Source organism: Parasteatoda tepidariorum, chromosome X1, assembly GCF_043381705.1.
Source record: "Parasteatoda tepidariorum isolate YZ-2023 chromosome X1, CAS_Ptep_4.0, whole genome shotgun sequence".
Lineage (NCBI taxonomy): Eukaryota > Metazoa > Arthropoda > Arachnida > Araneae > Theridiidae > Parasteatoda > Parasteatoda tepidariorum.
The window spans coordinates 13,381,499-13,397,735 of record NC_092214.1 but is presented as its reverse complement, the minus strand read 5'-3'; the positions used below and the strand labels follow the sequence as shown (position 1 = coordinate 13,397,735).

The 16,237-nt window shown below is 33.4% G+C and overlaps 1 protein-coding gene across 5 annotated transcripts in view; it reads left to right on the top strand.

The window, feature by feature from the left end:
* The first annotated feature begins 7,339 nt into the window (after window positions 1–7,339).
* The window catches only part of LOC107452958 (complement receptor type 2), a 60,213-nt gene continuing 51,315 nt past the window's right edge, over window positions 7,340–16,237 (top strand). For 4 of the 5 annotated variants that reach the window (XR_006226658.2, XM_016069604.3, XM_016069596.3 and 1 more), the window contains exon 1: window positions 7,340–7,482. Coding sequence is in view for 4 of the 5 variants with exons in the window: in XM_016069604.3 (XP_015925090.1) it covers window positions 7,416–7,482 (67 nt within the window). In the remaining variant the exon portion in view is untranslated. The remainder of the gene's footprint in view (window positions 7,483–16,237) is intronic. The other variant, XM_043054612.2, reaches the window with a different exon arrangement.

The window sequence follows — 16,237 nt, the reverse complement described above, 5'->3', positions numbered from 1 at the left end:
TAAATTTTACAGATATTTTTTTTTTCGAGCGCTTTGATGATGCCGGGGGTTGAGGATGCAGCTCCCACCACAGGATCTTGCTTAGCAAGTTTCTCGTTTCGTTCAGTGCTTCGGCGGCATCTCCTTTCCGGGTGTAGAGTTGTTCCACGGAAATAGTCCTCGCCTCCGTGGCAGTGCAGGCAAACGGGTCGGGCAGCGTGCTTGTGTTTGCAGACGTACATCTTGTGTCCTTTGCACTTGACGCGACGCACGTGGGGCAGACCCAGTTCTGCTTGGAAAAACTTTTTCTGCGTCATGGATCGGAATCCCGAAACTCAGTAGTCTTAGTCCAGAAAGGTGAGAACGTGCTTCAGGACGTGGGTCTAGCCCCTAGGCTCCTTCTCAAAGACGCGAGGGTCGACGATGTCCACCCAGTGGGATCGGAATTGTCGATGCATCAAGGCGAGAATGGAAAACAGGCTGCGAGTCTGGGTGACGCTCTCTTCGGGGAAATGGAATTCGGCTGGAAACTGCATGGTCAGAATGTACACTTGATCTAGATTGCTGACGGGAGCAAAAGGAAATTTCCAATAGAATTTTTCTTTGGTTGGGCAAGACCATCCACGTGTATAATCCGCAAATGTCCACATTTGAAATCTTGTGGCGGCGGGATGAGCAAACTTGTGGTGACATGGCTTCTGGATCAGCTTGACTCAGCTCGGCTAATAAAGATTCAAATGAAGTGTCTCTGGTCTCGAGATCCGAATGATTTGAGGGACCTGAAAGCTCTGCCTTATATACTGCTCAGGCGGGAAGTGACTCACAGGATGTTTCGAAAATTTAATTATATATTTTTTTCAATGGATGGAAGACAACAATGGGTGGAGCGCTGTTGTTCAAACAACACGATGTAGCACTGTAAAGATTTTGAGACTCAAGGCTTGGCTGAAATCTAAATTGCTCTGCTATTTTTTCGAGTGACTGCATCGCGTGGATGGTGGGAATTGTCAAACCAATTCACGACTCCTGCCATTGCTCCTGGGACTCGTTTCAACAATGGGCGAATAGAATGGACACACGTTTTTCACTCGACATTTTATTCAACAGATGAATTGTGTTGACGGTCGCGGGATTATTTGTTCAAGCTTGGCACGACCCGCATTGTTAAAAAATGGGGAAACAGTCTCTAGACAGAGACCGATTCTCCATTTTTTTACTCATCCCTTTTTTGAAAAAAGGGATGGAAAAAAACCATGCGTTTAAAAAAAACGCTTTACAAGACGTTGCAGTCGTGGGTCAACCATTTTCTGAGAGCCCACACTTTAAGGTTGCCGCAATTTTTCCTCATCGATCTGGAATGATTGCCGCACGAGCTTTCAGCATCGGAATGGAGGAGGAGTAGTTCGAAGCGTGGGCAATCCCAGGTCCCGAGATCGACGATTGGAATGCTGAGCACTTGAAGGAGTTGTGCAGTTTCCACAGAGCCTTTGAAAGCCAGTCGGTTTCCCGATGGATAGGCTCTTAAAAGATGCTGGTAGATGTTTTGGATGATGGTTCGGAAGTCGGCCAGGGGTTGAGCACACTCGTGAGGTCGGCTCATCAAGAACAGTCCATGTATGTTGGCATACACAATCTCCGCAGATCGAGGTGGCTTTGAGGTGAATTGTCTATGGATAAGGTGACGTGAATAGGTGGTGCGTCCTCCCTCACCGAGAGAGCAGAGAGTTCCCTCACGTAATGTTGTCGATCTATTAAACAGCCTTGGAGATGAATAAATCCGCAAATGTGCGATCGCTGAAGCATGAATACTGGAGCTGATAGCTTCTGAAAAAAGAATATGGTTTGGCTTTGGAGGGCTGCTCCTTATATACTGCTCGAGCAGGATATGACGCACCACATCCTTTGGTTTCTTTTCAATCTGGACATCCAGCCCTTTCCATAAACCGTATAGACCCCGTCGTGTTCTAGAACATTCTGCCTGGGTGTGACGTCCCAGGCCTTTCGAATGAACCATCAAAACAAACTAGGGCAGTGTTCCATTTTTTATAAAGAAAACACGTGAATCATCCAGAGCGGTTGGTTGAGACCATCTGTAGAAAATAATAGTTTTGAAAATTGGATCATGTATTCATTTTGTGAATAGATAAAAACATGGATTCATGAAACATGTTTACTTTTTGAAGTCAACAAAAGTATTTTCAGACAGGTGATTTACAAACGAATGAGATGTTTGACAAAAGATGACGAGATGAAGCACTCACGCGCGATGTGGTGTTGGATTCCGTGGTTATTTGTAAAAATTTTGAAATCCCACCGGTGACTGCAATCCACCTATGGCAATGTTCTTTGGAACAGTAAACACACCTGCCCAAGGGTTTGATGGGAAAACAACTGTCTTGAGTTCCTTGGCAGGATGAAATGGGAACAGCTTCTCCAGCACCTCGCCCCATTTTGATTTGATCACGGCATCCGTACACGCCAAGAAGCCCACTCGCATCTCATACAGTTGCTCCAATAAGAGTTGGGGGCGTTGACCCATGGCCATTGTGGCGTTGAGGGCACAATTGTAGTCAGTTAGAATATTCCGTGCCCATTTTTGTTGACCAGAGAAATTATTCAGTTGTTCTTGACTAATGAATAAAGAAGAATGAATGATTTATTCTTCACTCAAAATATTTCTGACTAATGAATAAATCTTTATTCATTATTCTGAATGACAAATGCCCACCTCTACCGGGTAATAATTGTTTTATAGTAAAGAACTAACATAAAAATGTTAATTGAAACTTTTTATGTAACAAATATAATAATGTGCTGAAAGCGTTAAAATGAGGAAATTCGAAATCAATATTCTGTTTTACAATATATCTCCCCTTAATATTGACCTATAATATTTAAATTAGACCACGTGTTATATTACCGAGAACTAGTGTACCCTAATAGAGGAAATAATTATAGGCTTATTAGGGGGTACGCAATGTGGTCGTATAGGTTACTATCAATGTATAAATACAACACCTTTAAAATGAGGAAATTCGCTGCCAATATTTTGTATTACAACATGGTCTTATATCTCCTTTTAATATTGACCCATAAAATTTAAATTGGACCATGTATTATATTACCGGGTAATAGTGTTCCACACCAGAGGAAATAATTATAGACTTATTAGAGGAACACAATGTGGTCGTATAGGTTACAATGTAAGTATATATATAATAGTGGGTTTAATAGCGTTAAAATGAGGATATTCGAAGTCAATATTCTGTTTTACAATATGGTCCTATATCTCCCTTTAATATTGACCATAATATTCAAATTGGGTCAAGTAATATATTACAGGTCAATAGTGTACCCCACCAAAGGAAATAGTTATATTCTCATTAGGGGGTGCATAATGTGGTCCTATAGGTTACAATGTATATAATAGTGTTCTGAATAGCATTGAAATGAGGAAATTCGAAGTCAATATTCGGTATTACAATATGCTCCTATATCTCCCCATAATATTGAAATTGGAGAGGAGCAGTATGGTTTGAGAGAAGGCCATAGCACTACTGATCAGCTACTTTACTTCTGTCAAAGGATAAGAGACGCTCACAACAAGAATCACACTTTCGCGGTTTTCCTGGACTTATCCAAGGCCTTTGATAGAGTCAATTTACTAGTAATAAAACTTTATAAAATTTTTATTGGGCACTGCTGGCCAATGGGAGCGTGCATCAACAACATTATAGGCTGATTAGAGGGCACAAAATATGGGTCCTATAGGTTACTATCAACGTTAAAATGATGAAATACGCAATCAATATTATGTATTACAACATGGCCCTATATCTCCCCTTAATATTGACCCATAATATTCAAATCGGACCACGTAATATATTACCGGGTAATAATTTACCCCACCAAAGGAAATAACTATAAGCTTATAAAGGGGTATACAATGTGGTCTTATAGGTTACAATGTATGTGTATATATAATAGTGTGTTGAATAGCGTGAAAATGAGGAAATTCGAAGTCAATATTCTGTTTTACGATATGGTCCTATATCTTCCCTTAATATTGTATCACAATATTTAAATTGGACCACATATTATATTACCGGGTAATAGAATACCCCTCCAGAGGAAATAGTTACAGGCTTATTAGAGGGAACACGATGTACTCCTATAGGTTACAATGTAAGTATATATATAATAGTGTGTAGAAAAGCTTTAAAATGAGGAAATTCGAAGTCAATATTCTGTTTTACAATATGGTTCTATATCTCCCTTTAATATTGACCTATAATGTTCAAATTAGACCACGCGTTTTATTACCAAGTACTTGTGTACCCCACTAGAGGAAATAATTATAGGCTTATTTGCTGGTACGCAATGTGGTCCCATAGGTTACTATTAATATATATATAGTATAGCGTTAAAATGAGGAAATTCACTGCCAATATTTGGTATTACAACATGGCCCTATTTCTCCCTTTAATATTGACCCATAATTTTCAAATTGTACCAGGTATTACAATTCCGGGTACGCGTGCACTCTACCAGAGGAAATAATTATAAGCCAAATAGGGGACCCATAATGTAGCCCTATAGGTTACTATGTTTGTATATCTATATATAATAGCGTCTTTATTAGCGTTAAAATGAGGAAATTCGAAGTCAATATTCCGTATTACAGCTTGGCCCTATATTTCCCTTTAGTATTGAACCTTAATACTCAAATTTTACCAGGTACTATATTACCGTACAGGTGTTATATTGCCTGCTACTAGTGTATCCTACCAGAGAAAATAATTATAGACCTAATAGGTGGCCCACAATGCGGCCCTACGGGTTACTAAGCATGTATATATATAATAGTGTGTTGAGAGCTTTAAAATGAGAAAATTCGAAGTGAATATTCGATATTATAATATAGCCCTATATTTCCCCATATATAATATTGACCCATAATATTGAAACTGAACTTCGTATTATATAGCCATGTAATAGTGTACCCTGTCAGAAGAAATAATTATAGGCTTAATAGGGTACCACAATGCGGCCCTATATGTTACTATGTATGTATATATATATATAATAGCGTTAAAATGAGGAAATTCGAAGTTAATATTTTGTATTAGATTATGACCCTTTGTCTCCCCTTAATACTGACATATAATATTCAAACTGGACCACGAATTATATTTCTGATACTAGTGTACCCTACCAGAGGATATAATTATAGGCTTAGTAGGGGGCCTACAGTTTGAACCTATAAGTTAAGTTAATGTACATAATAGCGTTAAAATGGGGAAATTATGTATTGCAACAGAGTCTTATATCTCCTCTTAATATTGTCCCCTAATATTCAAACTTGACCACGTATTATTTTACCGGGTACTAGTGTACCCTTAGACATGGAAAAATATTTAGTATAATAGGAGATTTAGATGAACTAAATAATTTTTATTAATTAATTCATTAATGATGAAAGGTATGAAAATTTTGTTAGGTATAAAATTTTTTATACATTTAGATTTTCAGGATGTCTAAGTCTAAATTTTCATGTCATTAGATCAGTAAAATGTTAAACTAATTTAAAAAATAAATTATAGATTGGTATAGAAATGAAACCCCATTTTGATCTTTAATTTGACATGTAATATGTCATACGAGTTTACCAATGAGTGAATCCTTTCTTTAATCATTTTTACTAGAAAAATTAAGAAACGCCTACACTTTTAAGATTTTTGTAAAAAATTTTTTTTCATTCTTTTCCTTAAATAATGTTCCATCCTTTTTCACTAGTAATTTAAGTGACACATTCATTTGAATCCCCCCCCTTCACAATAGTACTTTGAAATTTTACAGGATTCTGTTTTACGTACCTAGATTAGGTAAAATTGTTAAGGGATTGAAATTTTTACTAATAAATTCTAAATAATTCATTATTAGCCATAGTTCGTTCACTAGGAGTTGGGCTTCACCTCCTCTCAAGAAGAGTTCATTTCAGCGCGGGAGTAAGAGGAGAAACATCTTCGCTTGAAATTGATACAACCTTTAATGCGTGCTAAACGCAAACAGCAAATTTTTTTTCAGTTACTTACTTTATCAGCTGCTATTATACCTTTCGTTACTCTAGCTAATTAAATATATTGCAGTAGAATGTCTCAAAAGGACAAAGTATTCATTTAAAAGAGAGACATATCATCAAATTTATGAAAATAATGAAATTAAATATTTTTGTCATATGATCGACCAACCTTGTTCAGGATTGTTCACATTCTTCTCCCAAAAATAGCGAAATAGTATTGGTGGATACCACGTGAGGAAGACGGAGGTCAACTCCTGGTGAACGAACTATGTATTAAATTTAAAGCTAATAAAATACTGAAGAAAATTGTGCATAAATTTTAAAAGCAAGTTATTTCTTTCCTCCAACTATCACAAAAAAATTTTTTCAGTGATATTTTTTATTCTTTGATTATGAAGTCGTTTTGAAAGGATATCTAAAGAAATAAATAATATCTTAATTTTGTATTTATGTTTCGAAAAGATAACAGAAATTAATCAATTTCTGCAGCAACTACGACACAAAAATATTTTCCAAGAAAGTGCAAAAATATATGCTTCTTTTGTTATACAAAAAGAACTATTGTTTTAAGAACAATATTCAATCAATTCTAAATGTGTTTAATAATTTCAAAGGTAAATAAAAGTCTGTTATTGATTAAAAAATATTAACCAAATGGATACTATTTTTTATTTTTCTGCACCTTCAAACACTTTTGGAACCAGATTCAGAATAAAAGTATTAAATTTTCTGAAATGCCCATCTTTAAGAATACCCTCAAGTTACATTTAAAAAAAAAATCAAAATTTACTAAATGTCGAGATAGTATAATATAAATAATAAAAGAAAGGCACGAAATTTGTTATTTTTAATTAATAAATGCATTAGCATGTTATTTAGTTTCACAAGATCATGGCTTAGTTCATGATAAATATTTTGACTTTATGTAGGTGAGGTACGAGATTTTATCTTTTGAAACCAAAGTTTACATTACGCACATTTTTCCTAAAATAACAATTTTTTTGATGTGACCTAATATTCCAGAAACAAAACACAATCTAATAAATTCTGCAGTTTTAAATTCCACTGAACTGTTATTTTCACATATTGATTCGATAAAGTTTTTGTGTTATTCGAGCGAAAAAAATGGATTTCCCCCATTTTTTAAAAATTCAAAATTTTAGGAAGTTTTTAGCAAAAATGATATTTGAATCGATTTGTTTCCATTGAGATCATCGTATTCATCCTATCAACGACTCACAAAAAATTGTCATCAAATCCACAAAGGCTTCCGGGAAATTGTGATTAATAAACGGAAGTTACTGGAGATCCGTTTTTCGTTAGGACAATAAGCCTTTAAATTATGTAGTAAATAATGGTCCACACACAAATTCTTCAAGTTGCGATATTTTTATCCATGCTTAAGCACATTGTGCTCAGAGGTAAACATTTAATCAAAATTTCTTCTTTTTGATATTGTAATTTTAATTAGTTCTATTTTTTATCTTTTTTTATTAGTGCAAATGTTTGGATAAAGAAAAAAACTAAACCTGAAAGGCTATTATTTTAAATAATTAAAGTAATTTTTTGAAAATTAAATATACGGCTCATTTCAAGTGAAAAGAACAATGGCGTGCAGATTTTATAATAATTTTTTAGGATTAAGCACTTACTGATAAATAAACTTTTAAATTTCTAAAATTTAAATAAATTATTAAATTTCTGAAACATGTGTATAAGTGTTTCTTGAAGGGTAAAATTTTTATACTTTCTATTATAAAAGTAATCAAGAACATGTTCTTTGTTTTTGACCATCAGGAAAATAAAAAATGTTCTTTAGTCAAAATAATTCAAGGTTTCTTGGAGCACAAAATGAAGTTTCTTGATATCAATTTTTGTCTCATAATGTAAAATATCATATTTTACAACTTTTACGGGGTGTTTTTTGTTTTTAGTCATTAAAGAGAAAAAGTATTTTTTTAAAAATTTGTTTATAGCATGGAAGCAGATTTTTTACCTAAATTTTTTTCTTCTTCTCAAACTGCTAAATGTCGTATTTTTTAATACAAAAACAAATCAAGAGGTAGTTTTTGGTTTTTATTGACATTTAGGAACTATATTATTTCACTGTACAAAAATCTTGAACTATTTTGGCTATAAACTATTATTTGTTTTTTATGGACAAAAAAACATTTTTGATTTTTTTAGATTAAGGAGTATGCCATTTAACATTACGCAAAAAAAAATTAGAGCAAAAATTTGTGCTAAAAAACAATATTGAAGTATTTTGGCTAAAAACCACTTTATTTTAAATATATATATATTGCAAAATATGACATTCAGCGTACATTCAGGAATTTTCAGTTTTCCAACTTTGACCTAATAAAAAATAGTTAAAAGATGCTGAATTGTGCAGCATCTAATCTAAAATTTCTTGTTAGCCATCTGGGAAGTAATTGCATGTAGTTAAGAGCTGATTTAAAATGTTTATTATTTCAAAGTCAGCCCCGAATGGGGTGACTTTGTGCAATGCAATTAAATAATGGCTTAGCTCAGTTATTTTCATTCACTTTGACTTAAAATCGTTTAATAAACAATATTTAACATTGTTAACGTACAATACAAGTAAATTACATATAAATATGTACTATGTATTAACAAATCTATTTAAAATGAACTCAAAAACCTTAATTTTTCGGATTTTTTATGATTTTCTGGTGCAATCAAACATTTGATATGAATTGACATGAATGAATTCCCTCATTTAACGCCCCCAAATTACCTTCAACTCGGAATGATCCTCTCTTATTAACAAGAATGGGTGCGTTTATCAACCTAACAATATCCTCAATTTTGTAGGCTTTCGCTTTTAGGCCACTTCCAAATGAAAATGGAAAATAATATTCACCCTGAGATTTCGAATGCTTCTCATGAATTTTGTTCAAAATTGTGTTTCGGGGAATTACGAGCTTTTTTCACGCTTTCGAAACAGATAAACCATTTTTTACTTCTGCCGAACGTTTTTCTAACGCTTCTTTGGTGTAATCACAATAATTTCTTGCTCCAGGCCTTCTTTCATAAGTCCTAGGCATGTTTTTCTCCGGAAAAAAAATTACACGAAGCCCAGGGTGCATTTTTTTATTAATTTTTAAATAACTAACATTATAATAAATAAAAACAAAAAATTATTCATGATTTGTTATCTCAATTGATAAGACTTTTAAAGTATGACCTACCTTCCTGGCCAGGATAACTAGAACTTCGTCAACCGAGCAGACTTTCCAGCCTCCGATTTTGCGACGTTAAAAAATTGAAACTGTTTGTAACTTGAGCTCACAATTTTCCAAGAGCGATGATATTTACATTGCCAGTTCTTGGTGTACCATTAGTTCGTTATGTTGACAACTCAAATCAGTTGATAGCGATCTGAAAAAAATACCCCTAGATGGCACGATGCAAAAATAGAAAAAAATGACAGTTTGCACAAAGTCACCCCATCTGACGGTAATAAGAAAAAGATTTATTGAGATCAAAAAACGTTTTTATGGTATAAAAAGATCCAAGTATTTTGGCTAAAAACAACTTTCTTTTCTATAATTTTATTTTAATTTTATAAATAGGAATTTATATAACTGAATTTTATTTGTTATAGAAGAGATCTTTTTAAATGTTTTAGTTATGAGTAGATAAATTATGCGGAAATCTTTTATGTGAGGAAGTTGCGGCAATTCGTTAATATTATTCAAATAAAATTTGGATGACCTAAATAAACAACTGAACGATATTAATTTGTATATACTTTCGTCCCCTTTATAATTAACACTACTTCAAATATTACAGAACGATTTTAACTAAGTTAACTGGAATAATTCCTAAAAAGATTCTTGAAATTGAAAAGAAGGTTATATGTTTAACGGATTACTTTTTGTGGGAAAATAAATATTATGCAAAGGAATGTAAATCATGCGGTTTTTCACATCTTTCCAGACCTTGTACAATTTGTCTAAAGTAAGAACTCCTCTAGCCATTTGCTTGGATAATTGGGGGTTACTATGGCAACGAGGTGTAACTATTTGTAGGGGTGTGGGATCATTGTTTAGCTCATGCTCGGGTCAGGGAGAGAAATGACATCTTTTTCTTTATTGTGTTAGCCCTAGAGTGAAGAGAAGCTACCCACCCTGAAATAGGCTATTCTTGTTTCCATAGCAGCAGACGGCCTCAGACTTTGTGGAGGAGGGGCAGTTCTTATTCTAGACAAACTATATATTCCAATTTCAAGGAATGAAAATATATAAATATGCAATATTTCTCTCAATTTCTAAGTGTATTTTTAAATAGTATCACATTATGACCATTTCCAAATTGGAATTATGTTTTATTTCAAATTTTTAACTTAATTTAAAAATAATGCAAAATCGAATACAATCTTGATTCTCAAAAAATCATAATTTTGCCGTTATTTAAACCAAGTAGTGATTGTACCTTGGGACAATAACACGTGGTCCCGCAGTGGACTGATCGTAAAGACACGGTTCCCAGCAGAACACGAAAGTCCAGTATCACTGCCTGCCGTCAGTTAGCGGGTGGGTGACCACTTTGATCAGCCTGTGTAGGAATCGAAGGTGCGCGGTATCTGTTCTCGTTAAACTGTTCTACCGTAAAGTGCTCGACTTTGCGCTCCAGGTAGTCGGACTACCAAATCAGGGGAGCCATCCCCTCTACAGAGGATCAAAATTACGATGGCATGTCTTCGGATCATCCTCAGGGATGTTTCCCTGACCGTCGCCTGTAGCCCATTGTGCATCTCTAGAGTGACGTAAACAAAGTACCAACCTACCAATACCGCATGTTGTACGTTTTAATAATTTTGATATCTTAGAATACTTGGTATTGAATTTTTTTAAAAATGCAAGAAAATGTTTACTTGAAATACTTAAGAAACAATGCCTTGCTCTTGTTTAGAAGGCAATGACAGGCGCAAATTGCCCTTTTTATACACGGAAACTTTGTAACTCTTATAACTTCTAAATTATTAGTCCTATGCACTTGGTTTGGTCATATTCAATTTTCCTAAAATATATATATGATCCAATTCTTCGCTTGTCAAATGTCACATAATTAAATAGTACGAAACTCTACCTTTTCTTTACAGAAAGGCTCTAATAAATTTATTAGTAATAACGATTTTTTTGTGTGACTTTTTTTAATTTAGCGTATAAAAATACATAGGAAATGGTATCTTACTTGTCTACATATGAATTGCGCGTCGAAGCGTGAATAGGTACAGTATAAAATTGCATTTAATAAGCCATCTATTTTTTTTTTAACTAAATCTCTTCTGAATAGTTCTATCAACTTGATTTTTGTGTCATTTAATTTCAGCGTAGGAAACTTATCCTTTTCTTCCCCCCCCCATTCTCTCCCCTCTCAGTAAATACATCACGGGTTAGAGTCCCTTTGACCGCAGGCTAACCGTGGACTGTTTTCTTGGTTTCTCTTTCCATCTAACGCAAATGTGTTCCATCAAAAAGTCCTCCACGAAGGCAAATTCTTCCCTATACTTATTCAGGAGTTCCCTTTTCTTTGGAGTGGGTTCAAAGCAAGGCCCAAAATATTGGGTCGGCTGTTCAACGATGGTTATAATAAGAGGAAGGGGCAAAAAACATTTTTAGCTTTCCTCTAATCATTTCCGACTGTAGCACAGGAACTGTCCTCAGGGCTGAAAGCCTATATATAGCAAGACGGAAAAGAGCAAAAACTGATACGAAAGGCATTTCATTGTAGCATTTTTCTCAAGAAACATTAAATTTCTGTAACAACCGTAATTTTTTTACAATTTTAGCATATGTAAAAAACAGCTTCTTTCTTTATAGAAAAGTAGATATAGCTGAATAATTAAAAAAGAGAATAGTTTAACTCCTCCCGAAAACATGTTAAAACTGAAATGGGTTTACTACCAGCTTTTCCTCTTTTCCGTCTCGCTTTCACCCATGACTGTCCTAGTACATTCATTTTAATCAATAAGCATTATCTGAAAACATGTAAGTGAATTAGAGAATCTGCAACAAGATATCCCCGCCCATAAGGTATTCAATTCTGGTATCTTTAAAACATTTTTTCCTTCACAAGTGCCAATATTTTTCCAATATTTTCTGCTTTTTTTTTTATAGCTGGGTTGATGATAACGTTCAAAGCATAGATCAGAGACTTAATGAAAATGATATTCCTTAACAATATGATTTTCAAAAGAGAAAAAAGATGAGGGAAAACATCATTTGTAAAATCTTTAGAGAAAAGCCAGTTCTTGATAAAGCTTGGATATTTTTCGTTTCTTTTAGCAATCAAAGAGTTTTGAAAGTTTTTAGCTCTGCTTTCTATACGTTCAAGTTCAATATATTTTTATTTTTTCTTCACTTAAATATTTATGGTTCAAACGGGGGTGCCACTTGGATTGGGCACTGTATCTTGGAGATGTTACATCCATTTTCTTTTGATTTCTGTCTCGATTACTTTTTATTATAAAATCTCTGTTTTCTGTAAGAAGATGAAAAAAAGGACCCAATTGTAAACTTTTACCATATTTATTTTCTATATGTATCTGAAGGCGGTAACTACCGAGCACCCTGCATAATAAACATTCAGAGTATTTCATAACGTTAATATAATTACTTTCTTTATAACAATTATTAATAATGTTATTAATAATGTAATTTTCTTCTTATAACCGTTGTTGAACAACCGACCCAATTTTCCGGTTTACGAATGCTAATGTTCAACTCCGTAGCCTTGTAATTTTGAACCCAATTAAGAAGACAATTGAACTTCTGGGTCATTTTTTACTGCAGGCACTGTTCCTTACCTCGGAAGATGCCGGACGGTCATTTAACGCTATCCAGTGAGCCTAAATGACGGAGGCGAGCAACACACCACAAATATCCGTTTATAGGGTGGACCACTCAATCCTGAGCGGGATTCAAACTCACAACCATTAGTTCCCTGGATCAAGTATTGGAGAAATTTGACTTCGACTTCTTGATGGAACTAACCCGCATTTACGTTGCATGGAGAAGAAGACCACGAGAACCTCCCACGGTTAGCCAGACGGCAAAGGGACTATAACCCATGATCCGTCTACCACTGAAGATATTTCACGTCAGCACGGTGGTTGGTTCAAACCGGATGCATGCGGATTTGTATCAATCAACCATCGCTGGGATTCGAACCCGGTTCACCTCATTGGAAGGTGAACGCTCTATCCTCTGAGCCATCGCGGCTTATGAAAACTAAAAAAAGGTGGTTGTATCAAAACAAGTTTGAGAAGACAGAGGAGAGTTTAAAGGTGAGAGACACCACATGGCTTCACCTGGTAATTTGACAAATTCCAATCACGTGTTTTCTTTCATTCAAGCTTAAATAATAATTTGAGACCACTAATTTGTATATAGTTTATTGCTTTATCGTTGACAAATATTCTTAAAATCAATATTGAGGGTGGTGGTTACGGAAAATTGCCCTATAAATATCTCCTAAACTTAACATCTGTTTAATAAAATAAAATTTACCGAGCTAGTGTTTTAAAAAAAAAATAATTACTAGCTGGTACATTTAGTTAGTTTCGCAAAAAATAAAGATAGTATGTAATGTATGTGTAATTTGCTGACAATGGTGTATGTTAATTAAATAACTACCAATACCTTCTGATTTTTCCCTTAAGACTTTAAGAAAGGCAAAAAACTTTTCTATTTCCTCAGTTATTTGAAAATATCATTCTATTAACATCAACTCAATAAAAAGCTACAGTTAATAAATAAATTTTGATAAACAGAATAATTTTTTCTTTAAAAAAATTGTACTTCCACATATACATTTATTCAAAATGCTATTTTAAAGTATAAAATCTCTATAATTCTTACAGCTGTTTGCATAGCTGACAATTACAGAAAAGCATTCCATTTACTAGAGAAATGTTTATACAGTTTAATTTTAAAAATACATTTCTTATTATTTCGTTTATATCAATTGTAAAAGAAATGACATTAATAAAACTACTTAAAGAATATTTTATGATGATATTCAATTTTTCACATTTTCAGTAAAAATGATTAAATATAGTTTCAATAAAGTTAAGATTAAAAAATTTAAAAAAATAAAGTTTTAAATACTAGCTTTATTTTCTTAATTCATCTCGCTATAAATTAAATAATCATAAAAATGATTATAATACACATCAATCGTACGCATCAACACGTACGTATACGTAAAATTTCAAAATTGAATTAGTTAAGAATTTCCTTGACAATGTTAACTTTCTACATAATTTGATTTAATAATCATAGATATTAAAAATAAAAATATTTAAATAAAAACTAAAGCTGTTCTATTAGCCTGAATTTTATTCTATTGAAAGTAAAACAAAGCTGGAATTCAATAATAAATTTTTTCGTTCCTTCATTTTTTGGACGTGTTGACGATCTTCTTAGTGTCATTTCTGTGCAGGTACGAGCTCTATTGCCAAAACATAAGATTAAAAAGTAGGGAATATTTTGCAGCCCCAAATAAATTTTTAAAAAGTAATTAAAATTTCACTGCATTGCGTGAAAAATTTCGTCAATTTCAGTATTTCGCTTCAACTCAGATTTAAAGGTTTATTTTTCCAGGAGATAAACGGTTAATACTGGTTAGTTCAAGAGCTGTGTAATGGGTCTAGGAAACATCCCTGAATCACATCCTCTGCAGAGCACTTTTCCGTCACCCACCCCATGTTTCACTTCCTGCTTTGAACAAAATCATTCGGGACTAATAATGGTTACCGATTTGAAAGATAGCTATGGAAAGACGCAGCAAAACAAAACAAGAATCCAGCGGATGCAACAATGTCCTTTTTTTTAAAAAAAAAAAACTTTTCAGAATCGATAATGGGAAAAAATTTAAAAAAAAAAAATACTTCAGCAAGAAAAAAAAACTTGCGCATTTTTAAGATTTGTAGCTTTCGAAAAATAATGTGTTGCCCAAAAAGTAGCCCAAATTCGATTTTCAGTAGCGGGGATGGTCCAATCTTGCAACACTGGGTAAGCTCCCGGTTAAGCTACGCCTTTTTCAAGAGCGAATATTTAATTTAAGAAAGTAATCGAAAATACATTCCTTTCAAATAACATAAATGCATGTAAAAGTGATCTATTTTTCGTTAATATCTAATTTATACAGTTCTTGGCCAAATTACTGGATCTTAGGTGATACTATACAGCTTTATTGTTTTTACGCCACTGAAACCGGTTTGCACTTGTTTGCATTCGTGTATCATTTTTTTAAATTAGTAAAATTATATTAATATTTATTATATCATGTATTATATTAGTATATTATAATAATTAGACCAATTTATTAGACGCACTGAAGGGATGACATGTTTTGCACGAGTACATGTAAGGAGATTTTTTATATACTTTTTATTTATTTTTAACGTATTGCATTGCAATGTTAACCAATCGATACACGAACGTAAACAAGTGCAAACTGGTTTTAGTTCCGTAAAAACAATAAAGCTCTGTAGTATGACGTGATAATTAAGATTTCATATCGAATCTTAGAGTGCTTCTGATAATTTGGTAAGGGACTGTATACGCTCTTAGTTTATTATGTGAAAGAGATTCTCCTCTGCTAGGAAGGCAAATAAAATATAATTATTTTTAAGTTCCTTTAATTCTATAAAGCTATTAGTTTAGATGTTAAGAACACATTTGTTCAGTGGACAGAAAGTGAGAAAATAAATGTAAAAAAATTGGACTGTATACGCGCTTAGTTTATTATGTGAAAGAGATTCTCCTCTGTTAGGAAGGCAAGTAAAATAAAATTATTTTTAAGGTCTTTTAATTCTATGAAGCTATTAGTTTAGATGTTAAGAACACATTTGTTCAGTGGACAGAAAGTGAGAAAATAAATGTAAAAAAATTGGACTGTATACGCGCTTGGTTTATTATGTGAAAGAGATTCTCCTCTGTTAGGAAGGCAAGTAAAATATAATTATTTTTAAGGTCTTTTAATTCTATGAAGCTATTAGTTTAGATGTTAAGAACACATTTGTTCAGTGGACAGAAAGTGAGAAAATAAATGTAAAAAAATTGGACTGTATACGCGCTTGGTTTATTATGTGAAAGAGATTCTCCTCTGTTAGGAAGGCAAGTAAAATATAATTATTTT